A 14,418-nucleotide genomic window follows, 5' to 3' on the forward strand; every position below is an offset into this window, starting at 1 on the left:
TTCAGGGCCAGCAGCATCTGCACCTTTATGCGCACGGGCCGCTGGGCCAAGACACTAGAAAACCCAGAGGGGAGGGGAGCAAGTACAAGTCCTGGGGGTGGGGCCGGGGTCACGCGGAGAGGTCACTGTTATCAAATCGCTCCTGGTCATAGACTTCGGCCACCACCTTGCGGCCTGCGAACCAGCGCCCGTTGAGCGCCTGGATGGCCTTGTGAGTCTCAGAGGCCATAGAGAACTCCACGAAGATCTTGACAATGATCTCTGCATCCTCCTCCTCGCCCTGCTTCTCCTGGTAGATGATGACGCGGTTGACAGCACCGAACTTGCCACACTCCTCGGTCACCTCCCCCTCCAGGTCATCGTCGATGTCCTTGGGGTCCACCATGTTGCGCAGAACCATCACTGTAGACTGGGGTGGGGACGACAGCTGAGCGCTGGGGCGGCCAGACTACACCCCCGCCCCCACCCAGCGCACCCCGCCGCCCACCTCCTGCTTGCGGAGCAGCTTCTGCATGACCATGTGGCGGGCACTGCTGCCCGAGATGCTCATGTGCTCCTGCTCACTCAGCATCTCTGGCCGCTCTGACTCCGGAAACAGCTCCTCCTCCTCCTTCTCCTTCTTGGGCTCCAGGAGACCCAGTGTTGGAGGGCTGGCGAGGATGGGGTTGACCACTCCCACAGAGGGGATGGTGACCGGAATGGGAGGCCGGGCCGGGGTCACACCTGCATCAAACCCACCAGGTCCACCAGTCACCTCCGTCCTTCTCAGGGAGGAGCACTCAACCTCAGCTGGCCTGCCCTGGGTGCAGCGGGCTAGGCCTGGAGTTTGCAGGGCAGCAATCTGAGGGCAGCTGGAGGCAGCAGCCCAGAGGAGAGGAGCAGGGGAAGGAGGGAAGCCTTGGCCCACCCAGGCTCACCTGTGATGACTCCTGGGGCCTGGGCAGCCATGACTGCCTGGGGCAAAGCCCCCAGAGGCTGGGCCAGAGTCAGTGCAGGGGACACCAGTCCGGGAGTGGCCAGGGTACCCAGCACCGCTGCTCCGGCCACTGCTTCCTGCAACCCAAGAGGCCACCACTTTCAGCCCCCAGTCCGGCTGCCTCCACTCTACCACCCGGAGAGCCAGTCCGTCCCCAAAGCACTGGGGGCCTGTTGCCCAGGATGGAACCCACACAACTGCACCAGCCCTCACCTGAGCCGTAATCTTGGCTGTGGCTGCAGCTGCGGCCACAGCAGCAGCTGGCGGGAGGCCTCCAGGTGTGGCAGGTGTAAGCAGGGGCATGGGGGGTGTGACAGCCTTGCCCACCCGCAAATACTGGCCACCCAGGTCAAAGAGGTTCATGGAGGACACGGCATCCTGAGACGACTGGGCCTTCTCATACTCTGCAGGGCAGGAGCAGCAGTGAGGGCCGGCCACGGTGCGGGCTGGGCCTCGGCCCCGGCCCTGCCTCAGCCGCCCCAAGCTCACCAATGAAGCCATAGCCCTTGTGCTTGCCGGTCGTGGGGTCCCGGGCCAGCGTGCAAGACTTGATCTTGCCGAAGGCCTCAAACACACTCTTGATGTCGTCGTCCGAGAGGTCCTGGTGCACGGAGGCCACGTAGATTCGGTTGAAGGCACGCGCCTCCTCAGCCAGCTGGTCTATGATTGGCTGGGCCTGCCCTATGTTGCTGGGCCTGCCCACCTAGGGGAGAGGCAGGAGATCAACAGCCCCCCAGTCAGCCCAGGCGTGGCCACTTCCTGCTTCTGGAGGGGACTGCGTCTCCTGGGCGGCTACACGGAGCGTGCCATGTGCCAGCCCTCAGGCCCGCTGTCCCGGCCCTCACCTTGATGTTCCTGCCGCCCAGCATCACCGAGTTCATCTGCTCCAGGGCCAGCTGCGCAGCTTCCGGGACCTCGTACTCCACAAAGGCAAAGCCCTGGACACAGGGGCACAATGTCAGGCCCTGAGAGCCCCTGGCTGGGGGTGGGGCAGGGCGGAACGAATCTCACCTTATGCTTCATGGTGACGGAGTCCCAGGACATGTCAATGCTCTTGATGGGCCCAAAGGGGGCAAAGGCCTGGCGAATGGTGTCCTCACCCAGCTCATAGTAGATGGAGCCCACGTAGACCCGGCACATGATGGCCAGTGCCCGCTGCCGCTGAGCTGCCATCTGGAGCAGGACACAAGGGGAGAGAGTGCCACTGGCTTGTGACGGGGTGGCAGGAGGCCGGGCAGCCCACTCCCCTCCGGGCCCACCCACGCAGCACCCTTGTGGCAAGGGCTCCCCACGCAGCAGCATGGTGCAGGCTCAGCCCTTGCAGACAGGGCGGTGAGGGTCAGCAGGACCCTACCCCCAGGAAGGAAGACCAGGTCCAAAGGCAGGACACGGACGCACCCCGGCCCGTCCAGGCCCTGGACAGACTGGCAGCAAAGCTGACAGGTGGTCAGGAGGCAGGGCTGCGTGCCCTCCCACTCAGCCTACCCCGCCAGTCTGGAGGCCAGGAGCCTGGGCCGGGTGGGAGACCCTCCCAGGGTCCTGACCAAGTGTTCCGGCAGAAGAGGGAAGGGGAATTGTCCAACCAGAGGGACCCACTGGTACGGAGGCAAGAGGGGGGACAGAAGACAGGGCAGCTACTGCCCAGAAGAGACCCTGGGGGAGGTCGGGAGCCCAGACGGGGGCTCCCTGCAGAAAGAAGGAACAGCTGCTTGTGCAGGGCCAGCTCGGGCAGGGACTCCGCGGTCTCAGGAGCCCTGTGCCTGACCCCTCACGAGGAAGAACTGCCGGAGCCCACACCCGCAACCTGCAGGGCCCGGCCCGGGGGCGCTCGGAGGTGACAGGCCCGGCGGGCCCGCAGCAGACACTGCCTCTGCACTGGGGGGGCTGGCCCATGGTGCTCAGCGACCGCCCCAGCCCTCAGGGAAGGGGCTCCCCTCCCTGCCACCTCACACAACGTGCCAGGCGGGGGGCGCCCACAGCCGCACGCGGTGGGCCGGCAGGAGGAGCTGGGCCCGGGGAAGAGGCCACAGGCCCAGGCCAGACAGATGACGGGGCCCCGGCTCTAGCCCTCCACCAGCAGGGCCCCTCGCCCTCATACGGGGCCCGTTTCCTTCTTCAGACACCAGCAAGGTCAGGGCGGGCTGGGCCTCCCCTCCCTGAAGGAGGGGTCTTAAAAATGGCCCATAGCTTCCCCAAAGTAGGAATTCCCCCCAAATGGACTCCCTCCTCACACTGGGCTCTCAATAAATAGGCTCCCGGTTGAGACCAAGGACCCCAAAAGTGGAACCATGTCCCCTCTCATACTAGGTAGCTGAGATGGGAGACCACCTGCCCCTCAGGTCAAAGTTCCCCAAGACAGAGCATGCCCCTCTTCAGTGGGAGCTGGCCAGGAGCAGGTGGGCCATGAGCCCTCTCCCGACGTCTCCCCACAGACAGACGCCTCCCAGAGGGGACACCAGGTCTGCCTGGCCCTGGAGCACAGAACCGCGTCACCCCGTGAGAGCGGCAGGCCCGGGGACAGCTCCAGGAGAAAAGGCCATGTTCCCAGAAGGGTCCCTGGCCTCCTCAGCCTGCCTCTGGGGGATGAAGGGTCTCCTTCCCAGGCTCCTGCACGTGGCAGCCGAGGCCACGGCCACGGCCACAGCCACAGCCTCCTCCCTGGCCCATTTTGGCTGTGGTCTCTGCCCCTCATTCACAGCCAGGCCCAAGGCCCAAGGCCCAAGCTCTTGCCCTTCCCTCTCTCACTTGCTCGGGTCCCCCAGCCCCCCCGCCCCCGTCCATCCGTCCCCCCTCCAGGGTCTCACAGGGCCATGAGTTAGGACCCTTCTTTCCTTGGGGCCTGACCCCCACCCCAGAGCCGGCAGCCTGGAGACTGGCGGGGCTGGGGGCCTGGGTGGTGCGCGCCATGGGTGCAGGCGGGCCTGGCGTGGGCAGCTACCCTCCTGGCCGGCTGCCCTCCGCAGTTACCTGGCCCTCAGAGCAGATGGAGGCCTCCCCGGGGCGGTCCCAGGTGGGTGCCCGCCCACACCACTGGCCCCGCCACGCCTGGCGCTCTGCTGCGCTCGTCCGAGCTGGCGGGCAGGGCCGGCTCGGGGAGTAAGGTCCCCAGCACGTGGCCGCACTGCCCCCCTCTAGCCCTGACTAAGGACATGAGCCCCGGAAGAAGTGAGCATTTCTATTGACCGATTGCAAAGGTGAGAGAGGATCTCCAAAGCCCATTGTCACTGCTGCCATCTGAAAGACAGTAAAGACAGAGTTCAGTCTGTTGGAGCCGAGCAGTCTCCCGCTCTCGTCACACCTCACGCAGACAGCGGCCAGGCCCGGAGTCCCCGCCCTGCCGGGAGGCCCGCCTGCCTTCCCACACGGCCGGCCAGTGGCGGCCGCTGGCACCTGCCCGGGGGGCCTCAGAGCCCCGGGTGCCTCGCCCCGGAGCCTGGTCGGCCGGGGCGAAGGAAGGGAGAGGGAGGGAGAGGAGGAGGGGCGCGCACGAGCAGGGGGCGCGACCAGGGCGTTACCTGGCAGCATGCCTGTCTGGGGCTGGGCAGGGGGCAGGGGCTCAAGGCCCAGGCACCTGTCGGCCTCGCCTGGCCTCACCGCAGCTTCTGGCCGCAGGTCTACAGCAGGGCCCTACGGCGGCCCCCCAGCCTGTCCTCTCGGTCCTGGGCCCCAGCCCAGGTGGTCTGGACTCACTGCAGGGGTGGGGCCTGACCGCTCTCAGCCGAGGCCGTGGGGACTGGGAGAAACTCGCCCCCCAGGCTGCACCATCGCCTGTGCAGCCGGGGGGGGGGGGGCCGGGGGGGGCGGCAACCTGAGGCGACAGTCTGGAGTCCGAGAAGAGGAGCTGGCTGGGGGAGCGGGCAGAGGCACAGAGGAGGGGCGGGGAGGGGCTGTGGGTGCTCAACAGGCAGGTAAGGCTGAGCCACTGGGGGCTCGGGGAGGAACCCAGGCGTCCCAAGAAGGAGTCCTTGAGAAACTGAGAACCACGACACCTGGTGGGGACGGCCGCAGGCGCAGGAGGAGGAAGAGAAGGAAGAGGCGGTGGGGAGGGTGGCGAGGGCGGGCAGCGGCTCACCTGCAGGTTGGTGAGCTGCTGCTGCTGGTGTGCGATGGTCTGCTTCACCAGCACGCTCTTGATGCTCTGCTCCATGGCGTACTTCTTGGCCTGCGAGAGAAGGTGGTGAGGAGCACTGGGGGGCCCGGCCTGTGGGGCGACGGGCCTTCTCCCACCGCCTCCCGGCTCCCCGTGCCCGGGTGTCCCGGGAGGTACACTCTCACCTTCTGGAGGGCCTCCTGCTGCTCGGGCGTCAGGGGAGGCAGGCCCAGCTTTGCGGCTGTGTTCTGCCCGTTCTCCATCTTGATGGAGTCTGTCCCCTAGTGGGGGAGCAGGGAGACCGTCAACGGCGAGCTCGAGACCGCCCACCTGTGCAGCCGGGAGGCCTACCCCGCCCGTCTTCCCCACCTGCACACGGCTTCCCGCCCCTCCTCGGGGACAGACGGACCCTGGCACACCCTCGCCTCGATGGCCTAGAGGCTGGTCTCCCCCAGGACCCGTGACCAGGACACACGCCGTGGCAGGCAGGCACCTCGGGGCCCTTGGCCACACTGGAGCCGCCGCAGGGCCCAGGCCACAACAGCCTCCGCAGGAACCACCAAGACAGGTGGCAAGTAGCAGGAGGGGCCCAGGCCTTGTGGCCAGTCTGACCTCACAACCTCTGTCCCATGCTTCGCAAGAGTGAAGCCCTAGCTGGCCCCCAAGAGAAGGGGAGGGGCCAGGGCTCTGGAGGGTCCAGGGTCCTCACTCCAACTGCCACCTTGTTGTGGTCCCAGACGGCCAGACTCGGCTTCCCTGCTGGGGAGGGGTCCCAGGGACCACCGAAGGAGCAGTGGGAAGCCCCCAGCCCCGTGCGGCACTCCACCTCACACCCCTGCACGCTGTCCACACCACCCAGAGAGCCCAGAGAGATGCTCTCCCAGGACACGCAGCCCCAAAAAGGGCTCTAGCCCCTCCACCGAACACCTCCCCAGTTATGTTCAGCCTCCTGGAAGGAGAGGCCAGGAGCAGACCAGCCATGGGGGGACAGAGGGACCGGACACCCAGCAGAGTCCTTGCCAGGCGCTGCGTTGGGGGGGGCGGTCACAGCCCGCCGCAGAGCAGAGGGACGGCTACCAGAGCTGCGTTTACGTCCCCGTCACGACTCCTCTCCTGGCGGCGTGCAGGGGGGCAGCACAGCCGCGCACACAGAACACAGCCGCCAGATCGCAGGGCGTGTGGGTGTTGGGTGTGAGGGCACACCTGCCTGTCCGCCAGCTCAGGGGGCCGAGGCTGCCCGGGGACTGCAAGAGAGGCCACCAGCAGCTCCTCCAGAGGGAGCGTTCTGCAGCCCCTCGCACGCAGCCTCGGGGGGGGACAGCAGAGAGGAGACACAGGTCCCCAGTGCAGGAGTGATGACGGGCAAAGGTAGAGAGGGATCCGAAAGGGGCCGGCTGACCCGACCCCCCACAGCCGCCATCCTGACCAGCACAGAGTGAAAGGAGCGGGGGGGGGGCCCCCAACCCAGTCTGGCCCCTGGAGCTTTGTCCTCTCCACCCTCCCTGCTGGCCCCAAGCCCAGTTCTCCTCAGTGGGAGAGAGGCCCTGAAAGCCAGGAGCTGCACACCAGAGCAGGCTGTCACCATGGTCAGCAATGCCAACCCCCCCTCAGCCCCTTAGAAACTTTTCAATCTCCTCTTTGTCTTGGTAAACAAAAGGCTCTCCTCCCACGACCAATGGCCGACTGCACAGCCAGCCAGGGCCAGGGAGGGCTGGGCCAAGGGACGCCCTGGCCCCCTCGCCCGTCACTGCTGCAGCCCCCACAACTTCCCAGGATCCAGGCCGCACACCTCAGCCCTTGCACGACTGTGCCTGGACCCAGAGGAGGGCCCAGCCCCCAAGGCCCACTTGCCGGAGCCCCCGGAGGCAGGCGCTGCCGTGGCGAAGCACAGAGAGCCCTATCACCCAGCAACAACAGGCCCACTCCTCGCACCCCGCCACCCCCTGCCGACACTGCCGAGGGCCAGGCGCCGGAGCAGGACAGGGTCCGCCCACACCCACCCCGACGCCCAGAGCCCGCCTCGCCTCGCGCTCTGCCCGGCACGTCGCCCCCTCCACCGCTTCACCCAGACCAGAGGTCTGGCGCGAGAATGCGTGCTGCTGGCTCTCAACGACACTCTGCATGACACCGACGGCTCAGAGCTCTCTCGGTTCCAGGCCAGCCCCCCCCCCCCGACCGTCCTCACCCTCGGCCTGGCACCTGGACACCCTCGAAGCTGCGACCCACCAAAGCAGCAGGTGGACGCGGAGGGGAGAGGCAGGGACAAGGAAGCCGGAGCCAGGCCTGGGGTGGGCAGGACAGGCGCTTCTGCCCAGAAGGCAAAGAAGAGTGCCCGTGGCCCTGCCCGGCCGGCCCCCGGCCGGCTCTCTGGGAACAGGGACACACAGCAGGCGGGCGGGCAGGCGGGTGGACAGGCGGGCCTGAGGGCGAAGATGCTTAAGGTCAGTACCTGTGGCGGTTTCCATTTGTCTCCCGCTGCCACCACTGCCGCCGCCGCTGGCTCGGACCCCCCTCCTTGCTGGCCATTGACCTGCTGCAGGCAGGAAGGAGATGCTGTAACGGACAGTCACGAGACCCACCCACCCAGGCCCTCGCGTCGTCCCTGGCTAGGCTCCGCTCCCCACTGACCAGCGAAGGAGGCCGGGCAGGGGCACAGGAAAGGACCAGCTCTGGCTTGGCCCCTGAACGTTTCTGTCTTTAAATTAAGTTTAACTTTACTTATTGACTTTGGAGAGAGAGAAACACTGATTTGCTGTGCTACTGATCCATGCACGCACTGGCTGATTCTTATGTGTGCCCTGACTGCGGACCGAACCTCAGCCTTGTAGTATGGGGATGAGACTCGAACCACGTGAGCGACCTGGTCAAAGCACCCATGACCATTCCTGTCCCTGCCCCACGCCCCCACCCATCGCTCTAGCACACCCGCAGCCGCCCAGGGCCTGGTGGAACTGGGGCGGCCCCTGGACAGCAGGGACAGAAGGACACAGGGCACAGGGCAGAGAGCCCAGGAAGGGCAGTCTCCGGCAGGTCTAGAGTGGCCCTCTGGCCACCCAGCTGAGGTCCCAAGGTCAGTTCCTCCCCCGCCATCCAGGGCCCAGGCCCCTCCGGGAGACACCTCTGGGGAGGGCCACCCTCTGAACGACCAGGCCAAGCAGGCTCCCAGAGCAGTGACACCGTCCAGGGCTCTAACTCCAAAGAGGGCAGCTGGGGGCGTGGTCACACCCCAACCTGCACCCGAAGGGGTCACAGAGCACTGCTAGGCACAGTGGAGGAAAGAGCTGTTCCCCACGTGCATTAGCAGGGCGGCGGGGCAAAGGCAGCCCGGGCCAGGAGGCAGGCCCCACCACGGGGCCCCAACACCCCCACCTCCCTCTCTGAGGCCGAGTGCACGCACCCAGTACTCCCCAGCCCAAGGATGAGACCCACAGATATACCGGAGCAGAGGGACAGCCAGGCCCACCCTCGGGAGCCCTGGGCACAACCGATGTCAGAGGCTGGGGTGACTCAGCCAGAGGACACTTCGGGCTCTCCAGCCCCCAGGGAGGGGCAGCGGCGCGGTGGCCGGCCCAGCAGGGCACCTTGCCTGGGCTGCTCTGAACTCGGCACCACCACTGCTTCGAAACAGTCCCGAGAGTCAAAGGAGAGGGGAGCCCCGCTGACAGGGGCCCACCCGTGGGTGCACAGCAGCTGGACACGGGGTCAGTCGGACCTGGCAGCCCCGGAGTGGAGGCTGCCCCTCCAGGCCACAGCAAGGGAGCTCTCCGGCCTCTCGGACCTGCAACAGGGCCGGCCGGAGGGCACGCGCGAGAGCGACTCCTGCTCTCCCCCAGTGCCGTGACAGCCGGCACAGGGACAGGACAGGGCTGGGGCAGAGGGCTCACAGCGGGGCCACTGCGCTGTACAGCTCACACTAACACAAAGCAGTGCTGAATGGAAACCGTGACTGAAAAATAAAACAAAAGAAAAAAATTAAAAACAAAAACAAAGTGCCTTTGTGTGTGTATATATAAAAGTGTATCTTTCGTAATCACAAGTCAACGAATGCAGTCCTAGTAGTTCCACTCCAACCACATACAGCTATTTCATCATCGTCCGGGTGTGTTAGAGTTACACATGTTACAGGTAAACTGAGTGTCAATGAGGAGGAAAAAGATGGGACAAAAGAAAAGACTTTCTGGGAGAAGTCAGACCACCAGGGCCTCGACCAGGACACCCCACCTGGTCCAGGGCGGACACTGAGAGCCTGGAGGAGATGTCATTTGTCACCACAGCTAGTCAGGTGCTGTCATCCCCTGGCAATGAACACAGAGGGCTTCGCCCCCGGCACCGGACAGCAGTGCCTTGAGGGGTGAGAACCCCCTCCAAGGGCAGTGCAGCCCCAGGACTTTGGGACCCAGCCCCCAGCCCTGCCACTGGCCCGCAGCCCAGGCTAAAGAGGTTCTTTCCACCCAAACACCAGCCAGGGAGAGCAGTTCCTCGAGGCTTGCAGGCCGCTGGCTCTGGACTTGGGCCTGTCTCCGAGGGCCGGGGTGACAGTCGGGGCTGCTCTGCGTGTGTGACGTGCTTACAGAAGTCCCTGGCCACAGCGTCCCGAGTCAGAGCTCGGACAGCACCCACTGCTGCCCCCCACCCGTCCAGCCCTCACCAGCAACACGCGGGGCCTGCGGATGTGGCCCACACAGACGGGAGACGGGGGCGCGCCGGCCGACACCCAGGGCACGGTGAGCGCGCACTGAGAAGAAAACCAGCACAGGCGGGGGTGACAGGGGGGCACGCCCGGCCCACAGTCGGGGGAGGGCGCTCCTCGAGGTGCCGCGCAGGCCGGGACCCGCAGGAGGAAGCAGCCATGCCTGTGGGGAGGGCGCAGCGCTCCTGCCAGGCGGAACCCAAGGACGACGGCTCCAGGCAGCAGTGCCTGGGCTGCTGCAGGAAGGGAAAATGGGGCAGACAGGCAAAGAGGCACCCTGCACCCCGAAGCCCAGCTGGGAAGGGGCTATGGCCGGCTTCCGCAGCCCCAGGCGGAAGGCACGCCCGAGCAGGAGGCACTCCCGCACCTCCCCTCACAAATCACTGCCGGCCGAGTTCCGAGTTCCGGGGCCCCCCACCACACCTCCCACTGCGCCAAAGTCAAAGCTCAAGACAGCAACCAGAGTGGCTGCGCCCGCAGAGACCACAGGACAGGCACCAGGACAGCAGGGAAATGGCAACCCTTCCAAAAACCTGTCCGTTCAGAGGGCTGGAAGAGGAACGTGTCAGACCGCAGGCTGGACCTCACTCCCGGAGTCCGGGGCGGCTAGCCCACGTCTCCACAGGTCACGTGTACCTGTCGGCCCAGGCTGGCCTCCTGAGATTTGGACGGGCGGCAAACACCCCCACCGAAAACCCCAGCTCACAGGGCTCGGACTTACTGCTCACGTCCCTCTGCGACAACCCCACCCGTCTGGGGCCCTCCAAGGCTGAGATGGCCCCAGTTCACACCTCAGCCCCGAGCACCAGGCACTGCTCACGCAGCCTCTAGCGCCCCGCAAGGCTGGGGCTTCGTGGTCATGCCGCTCTGCGGAGGACCTCTGCGGAGGACTGGGGAGACAGGCACCCACTCTTGCCAGCCTCCTCCTCCACCTTTCCGGGAGCCTCGATGCCGTCCCTCAGCCTCCCTCCCCTTCACCACCCAATTCCCGACTGCTGCCCAGGAGCCAGCAAGTCCTCAGCCCTCACACCTTCCCTAACTTCCCTCTCACGAGGGTCAGCCGGTCCTGTGGCGTCCACAGGAAGCAGGGCACACTAAGAGGGCAGCGAAGGTAGCTGGGGACCCTCCCTCCCTCTCTGGGAGTCAGTGTCTGTGCTGGCAAGAAGAGCGGGTCCAGCTCCCTCCGAGGTGTCAGACCCCGCTCGGCGCCTGGAGGGGGCAGCCTAAGTACGCTCCCTGACCCTCCAACGACCCCCCATGAGCCTACCCCCTGGTCACTGCATCAGGTGCCTTCCCAAACAGCCCTCACCACGCCCCTCTGGGTGTAGGCCGCGGGGAGGGTGGCAGGTAAATAAAGCAATGAAGTGCTTCTGCGGGGGGTCCAGGAGGGGAGTCAGGTAGTGAGGAAAGAGGGGAAAGAGGAAGGGTCAGGGAGGCTCCGCCTGGCGGCGCTGTGTGAGTAGGGCTCCCGTCTGCGTTCCTCGCCGCCCTGCACACGGCTCTCGGGCACCCAGTGCAAGGCACGCTCGTTGTGTGGGAGCTGGCCTCTCGTGCCCGTCAGAGCCCGAACAGGGCCCCCTTGTGCCTGCAAGCCCTCGCACAGCGCTCGGAACAAATTAACTACGAGAGAGCACGTCCTTCCCTTCCTGAGTGGGAACGACAGGATGGAGTCCCTGTTAGCTGGTGACCGCTTCCCCGCAGACCATCAGCGGGCAGCAGGTTCTCGGCTGCGGATGCAAGGAGCCCGGGCCACCCTTCCCCCGGGGCCTGATCGCGCCCCGCACGCCCCGCACTCCCCTCCACACGAGCGGCAGAAACGCCACCGTTCCCCGAAGCCCCGCCTTCCAGTCTGGGCGACAAGCGCAACCCCTCGGGAAGGAGGAACGACGGCCGCCTGGCTCCTCCCCGAGGCGGCGGCTCGTGGAGGCCCCGCGGGAGCCCCGCGAAGGGGCCGGGCTCGGCGCGCTGCATGGAACCCAAGAAGCGTCTCTGGCACTCGGCCCGCACCGCCCTCCCGCGCCCGCCGCCGGAAGTAGCCGCCGCGGGCCGGAAGCAGCACCCGTGGGCCGGAAGCTGGGCTACAGCCCGGCCCCCCCTTCGCTCCCGCTCCGCCTCTGGCTCACGCGACCCAGGGCCGCGGGGCCCCGCGAGCGACCGCCGCGTCCTCGGGGGTCCCTGAGTGCCCTGGTCGGGCAAACGACTGGTTCCCGCCAGCTGAGCGAAGCCCCGCGGTCACAGGGAGCTCACTTACGAGAGCTATGGTCGCCGTCGCCATCTTGCATCCGTCGCGGCCGCTGAGCGCGCCACACGCTCCTGCTCCCTCCGCGGTCTCGCGCGATGTAGGTGCTAGTGGAGATCTTCGGAGAAGAGAGGGAACTATCGCGATAAAAGGCCCTCTTTCCCCCAACGACGTGGAAGGAGAAAGGAACACGCTTCCAGGACGGAAGGGGCGGGGCAGGCAGGAGGGGCGGGGCCGGGGCGGGGCGCGGGTGTTGCGGTCGCCCGCCCCGGGCTGAGGATTCTCGCTCTCTGTCCAATCGATCAGCCTCGGCTGCTCCATTTCTTTTCCTCCTTCACAGAAAAACTTAGGTGCCGTCCCCCCATTCCCCGCACCCAAGAGCAGGACAGAGGACGGCCGGGCCCCCTCCAGGGCTGAAGGAGTCCCATCCGCTCCAACGGTCGTGAGAGGTGACAAAATCGCCGTATTTCCAAGTCAAGGAGCACCTACCAATGGGTAGTGTGTCCTCCTTTAATGGGTGACGTCTTCTCTTCCCTGGTGACTCAAAAACAACGGTGCATCTTACAGCGATGGAGTCGTAGGGTCGGTGACATGCAGTCGGGAGACATGGAACCCTCCGTAAAGGCATGCATGCCGTCCCTTAGTCACTCAGCTAACTCCTGGAGGCTCAAGACGCCCCTCCCCGGCGTGGAGCTGCCCTGGACTCTCACCACTTGCGGCACTCAGTACCAAGACCCTGACTCTGAAGAAACCACATTTGTAATCTCGGGCCCTGGGGTCGTCAGCCCACCAACTTAAGCCCGACTGACCCAACCAAGTGTCTTCAGCTAGACAGGCCTCTTCTCAAAGCTGAAAAAGAAATAGAGGCGTGGATAGTTTAACACGGCAGAATGTTTCCACATCTTCCTCTCCTCCACAATGATGGGGCAGTGGCCCTGGCTGGTGTGGCTCAGTGGACTGAGCGCCAGCCTGTGAACCAAAGCATCGCTGGTTCCACTCCCAGTCAGGGCACCCGTCTGGGTTGTGGGCCAGGTCCCCAGTAGGGGGCGCTCGAGAGGCAGCCACACATTGACGTTTCTCTCCCTCTCTTCCTCCCTTCTCCTCTCTATAAAACAAATAAGATCTTTTTTAAAAAATAAAATGAAATGGTGTGGAAATGACTTGATGAAGGCAAAAAAAAAAACAAGAAACAAGGAGGTGGAATACTGGGGAGCTGAAGGGGCTTTGGGGGGCTGCTGTGGTGCCAAGGGGCCGTGAGGGCAAGTGCAGTTGGTAAAGGAGGAGGCCCCAGACCTCTGTGCCCCCGGCAGCGGCAGGGAGGCGAGCGCAGGTGGAGGAGGTCCGAGGGCTGGCCGCGGGGGCAGCTCCTGCTGTGAAGGCGCAGGGGTGAGTGGGACCCCTGCCCTTTCACCCTCCGCCCGCAGCCCCTGCCTGCGGGTCTGCCCCCCAGCACGTGCCACTAGGACCCTCAGAGAGGAGCGCTCCTCTGCATCGGGTCCAAGCTCAGAAGAGAAGACTGACGACTGCACAGGGTGTGGGACGCTCAGGGGACTGGCCCGGCTGGGTCCCTGGTGTCCGCTCACCACCCAGCAAGTCCCTGGGCCAGGATCGTCTCACGCTTGCTTTTTCCTCACTGATTTCCCCAGGTTCCCCCCGCCTCTCTCTGTCTCTCTGTCTCTGCCTCTGTCTCTTTGAGTCCTCACCTAAGGATAGGTGTACTGATTTTAGATAGGAAAAGGAAAGGGAAAGAAACATCAGTGTGAGAGACAAACATCCATCAGCTGCCTCCCATCCATGCCCTGACCAGGAATCGAACCCGCAATCTTGTGGTGGATGAGACAATGCTCCAACCAACTGAGCCACTTGGCCAGGGATCCTCTCACACTTCAGTGCAACTGGGCAGCCTAGGTTCACCCACACCTGAGGAAAAAGAAGAAGACAAAGGAAAGAGACTCAGAAGGAACAAAGACAAAAAAAGCAAGAAGAAAAAGAAGGAAAGCTAAAATTACATCCTTAGAGATAGTGGAGAGGATGTTGCACCCAAAAACAAGAACTAGAGGCTATAAAGAAAGATCATTCAGCAAATGAGAACACGAACTTACAAATGAAAAATATGAGAGGAAAATGAACAATTCAATAGAAGGGTTGAAAGATAAAGCTGAAATCTTTCAGAATATATAGCAACGAAACCAGATAGCCAGCAGACGGAAATGTGGTTGTCATCCAGCCGGTCAGTGCTGTCGGGTGCTTAGACCTGGCCAGGCACCTCCGGCCTCCAAGTGGGGTGACAGATGATGGGGCGGGGGCTGGGATTTGCTTTCTTCCCCCATGGGTTGTGTGGGGGCCACAAGCACCCACAAGTGGCAGCTTCGCCTGTGACAATGATACGTAATGGTGGCATTCAGAGTGCCTCTGTGTGGCTG

The 14,418-nt window shown here is 64.7% G+C and overlaps 1 protein-coding gene across 6 annotated transcripts; it reads right to left on the reverse strand.

Moving 5' to 3' along the window:
- On the reverse strand, positions 1–12,201 carry PUF60 (poly(U) binding splicing factor 60). 6 transcript variants are annotated; one of them, XM_045860856.1, is made up of 12 exons: positions 12,008–12,201; positions 7,516–7,596; positions 5,252–5,347; positions 5,049–5,138; positions 4,160–4,210; positions 1,988–2,149; positions 1,822–1,914; positions 1,466–1,679; positions 1,190–1,380; positions 918–1,053; positions 488–723; positions 1–409 (listed from the first exon to the last, which is right to left on the reverse strand). In XM_045860856.1, exons 1-12 carry the CDS (start codon positions 12,029–12,031, stop codon positions 110–112), a joined length of 1,674 nt encoding a protein of 557 aa, XP_045716812.1. In that variant the 5' UTR covers positions 12,032–12,201; the 3' UTR covers positions 1–109. The 6 variants fall into 6 exon arrangements, with proteins under 6 accessions (XP_045716812.1, XP_045716811.1, XP_045716816.1 ...); XM_045860855.1 differs by having other exon boundaries at positions 7,516–7,599; XM_045860860.1 differs by lacking the exon at positions 7,516–7,596.
- Between the last annotated feature and the right edge of the window lie 2,217 nt (positions 12,202–14,418).

This window comes from Phyllostomus hastatus, unplaced genomic scaffold (assembly GCF_019186645.2).
Source record: "Phyllostomus hastatus isolate PE091 unplaced genomic scaffold, TTU_PhHast_1.1 phas_scaffold_21, whole genome shotgun sequence".
NCBI classification, from domain to species: Eukaryota; Metazoa; Chordata; class Mammalia; order Chiroptera; family Phyllostomidae; genus Phyllostomus; species Phyllostomus hastatus.

Coding starts and splice junctions, on each gene's coding strand:
- PUF60 (XM_045860855.1), bottom strand. CDS start 12,031: ATGGCGACGGCGACCATAGCTCTC. Junction 1,381..1,465: donor CAAGGGCTATGGCTTCATTG/GTGAGCTTGGGG, acceptor CCTGCCCTGCAG/AGTATGAGAAGGCCCAGTCG. Junction 1,054..1,189: donor CAGCCAAGATTACGGCTCAG/GTGAGGGCTGGT, acceptor CTTGGGTTGCAG/GAAGCAGTGGCCGGAGCAGC.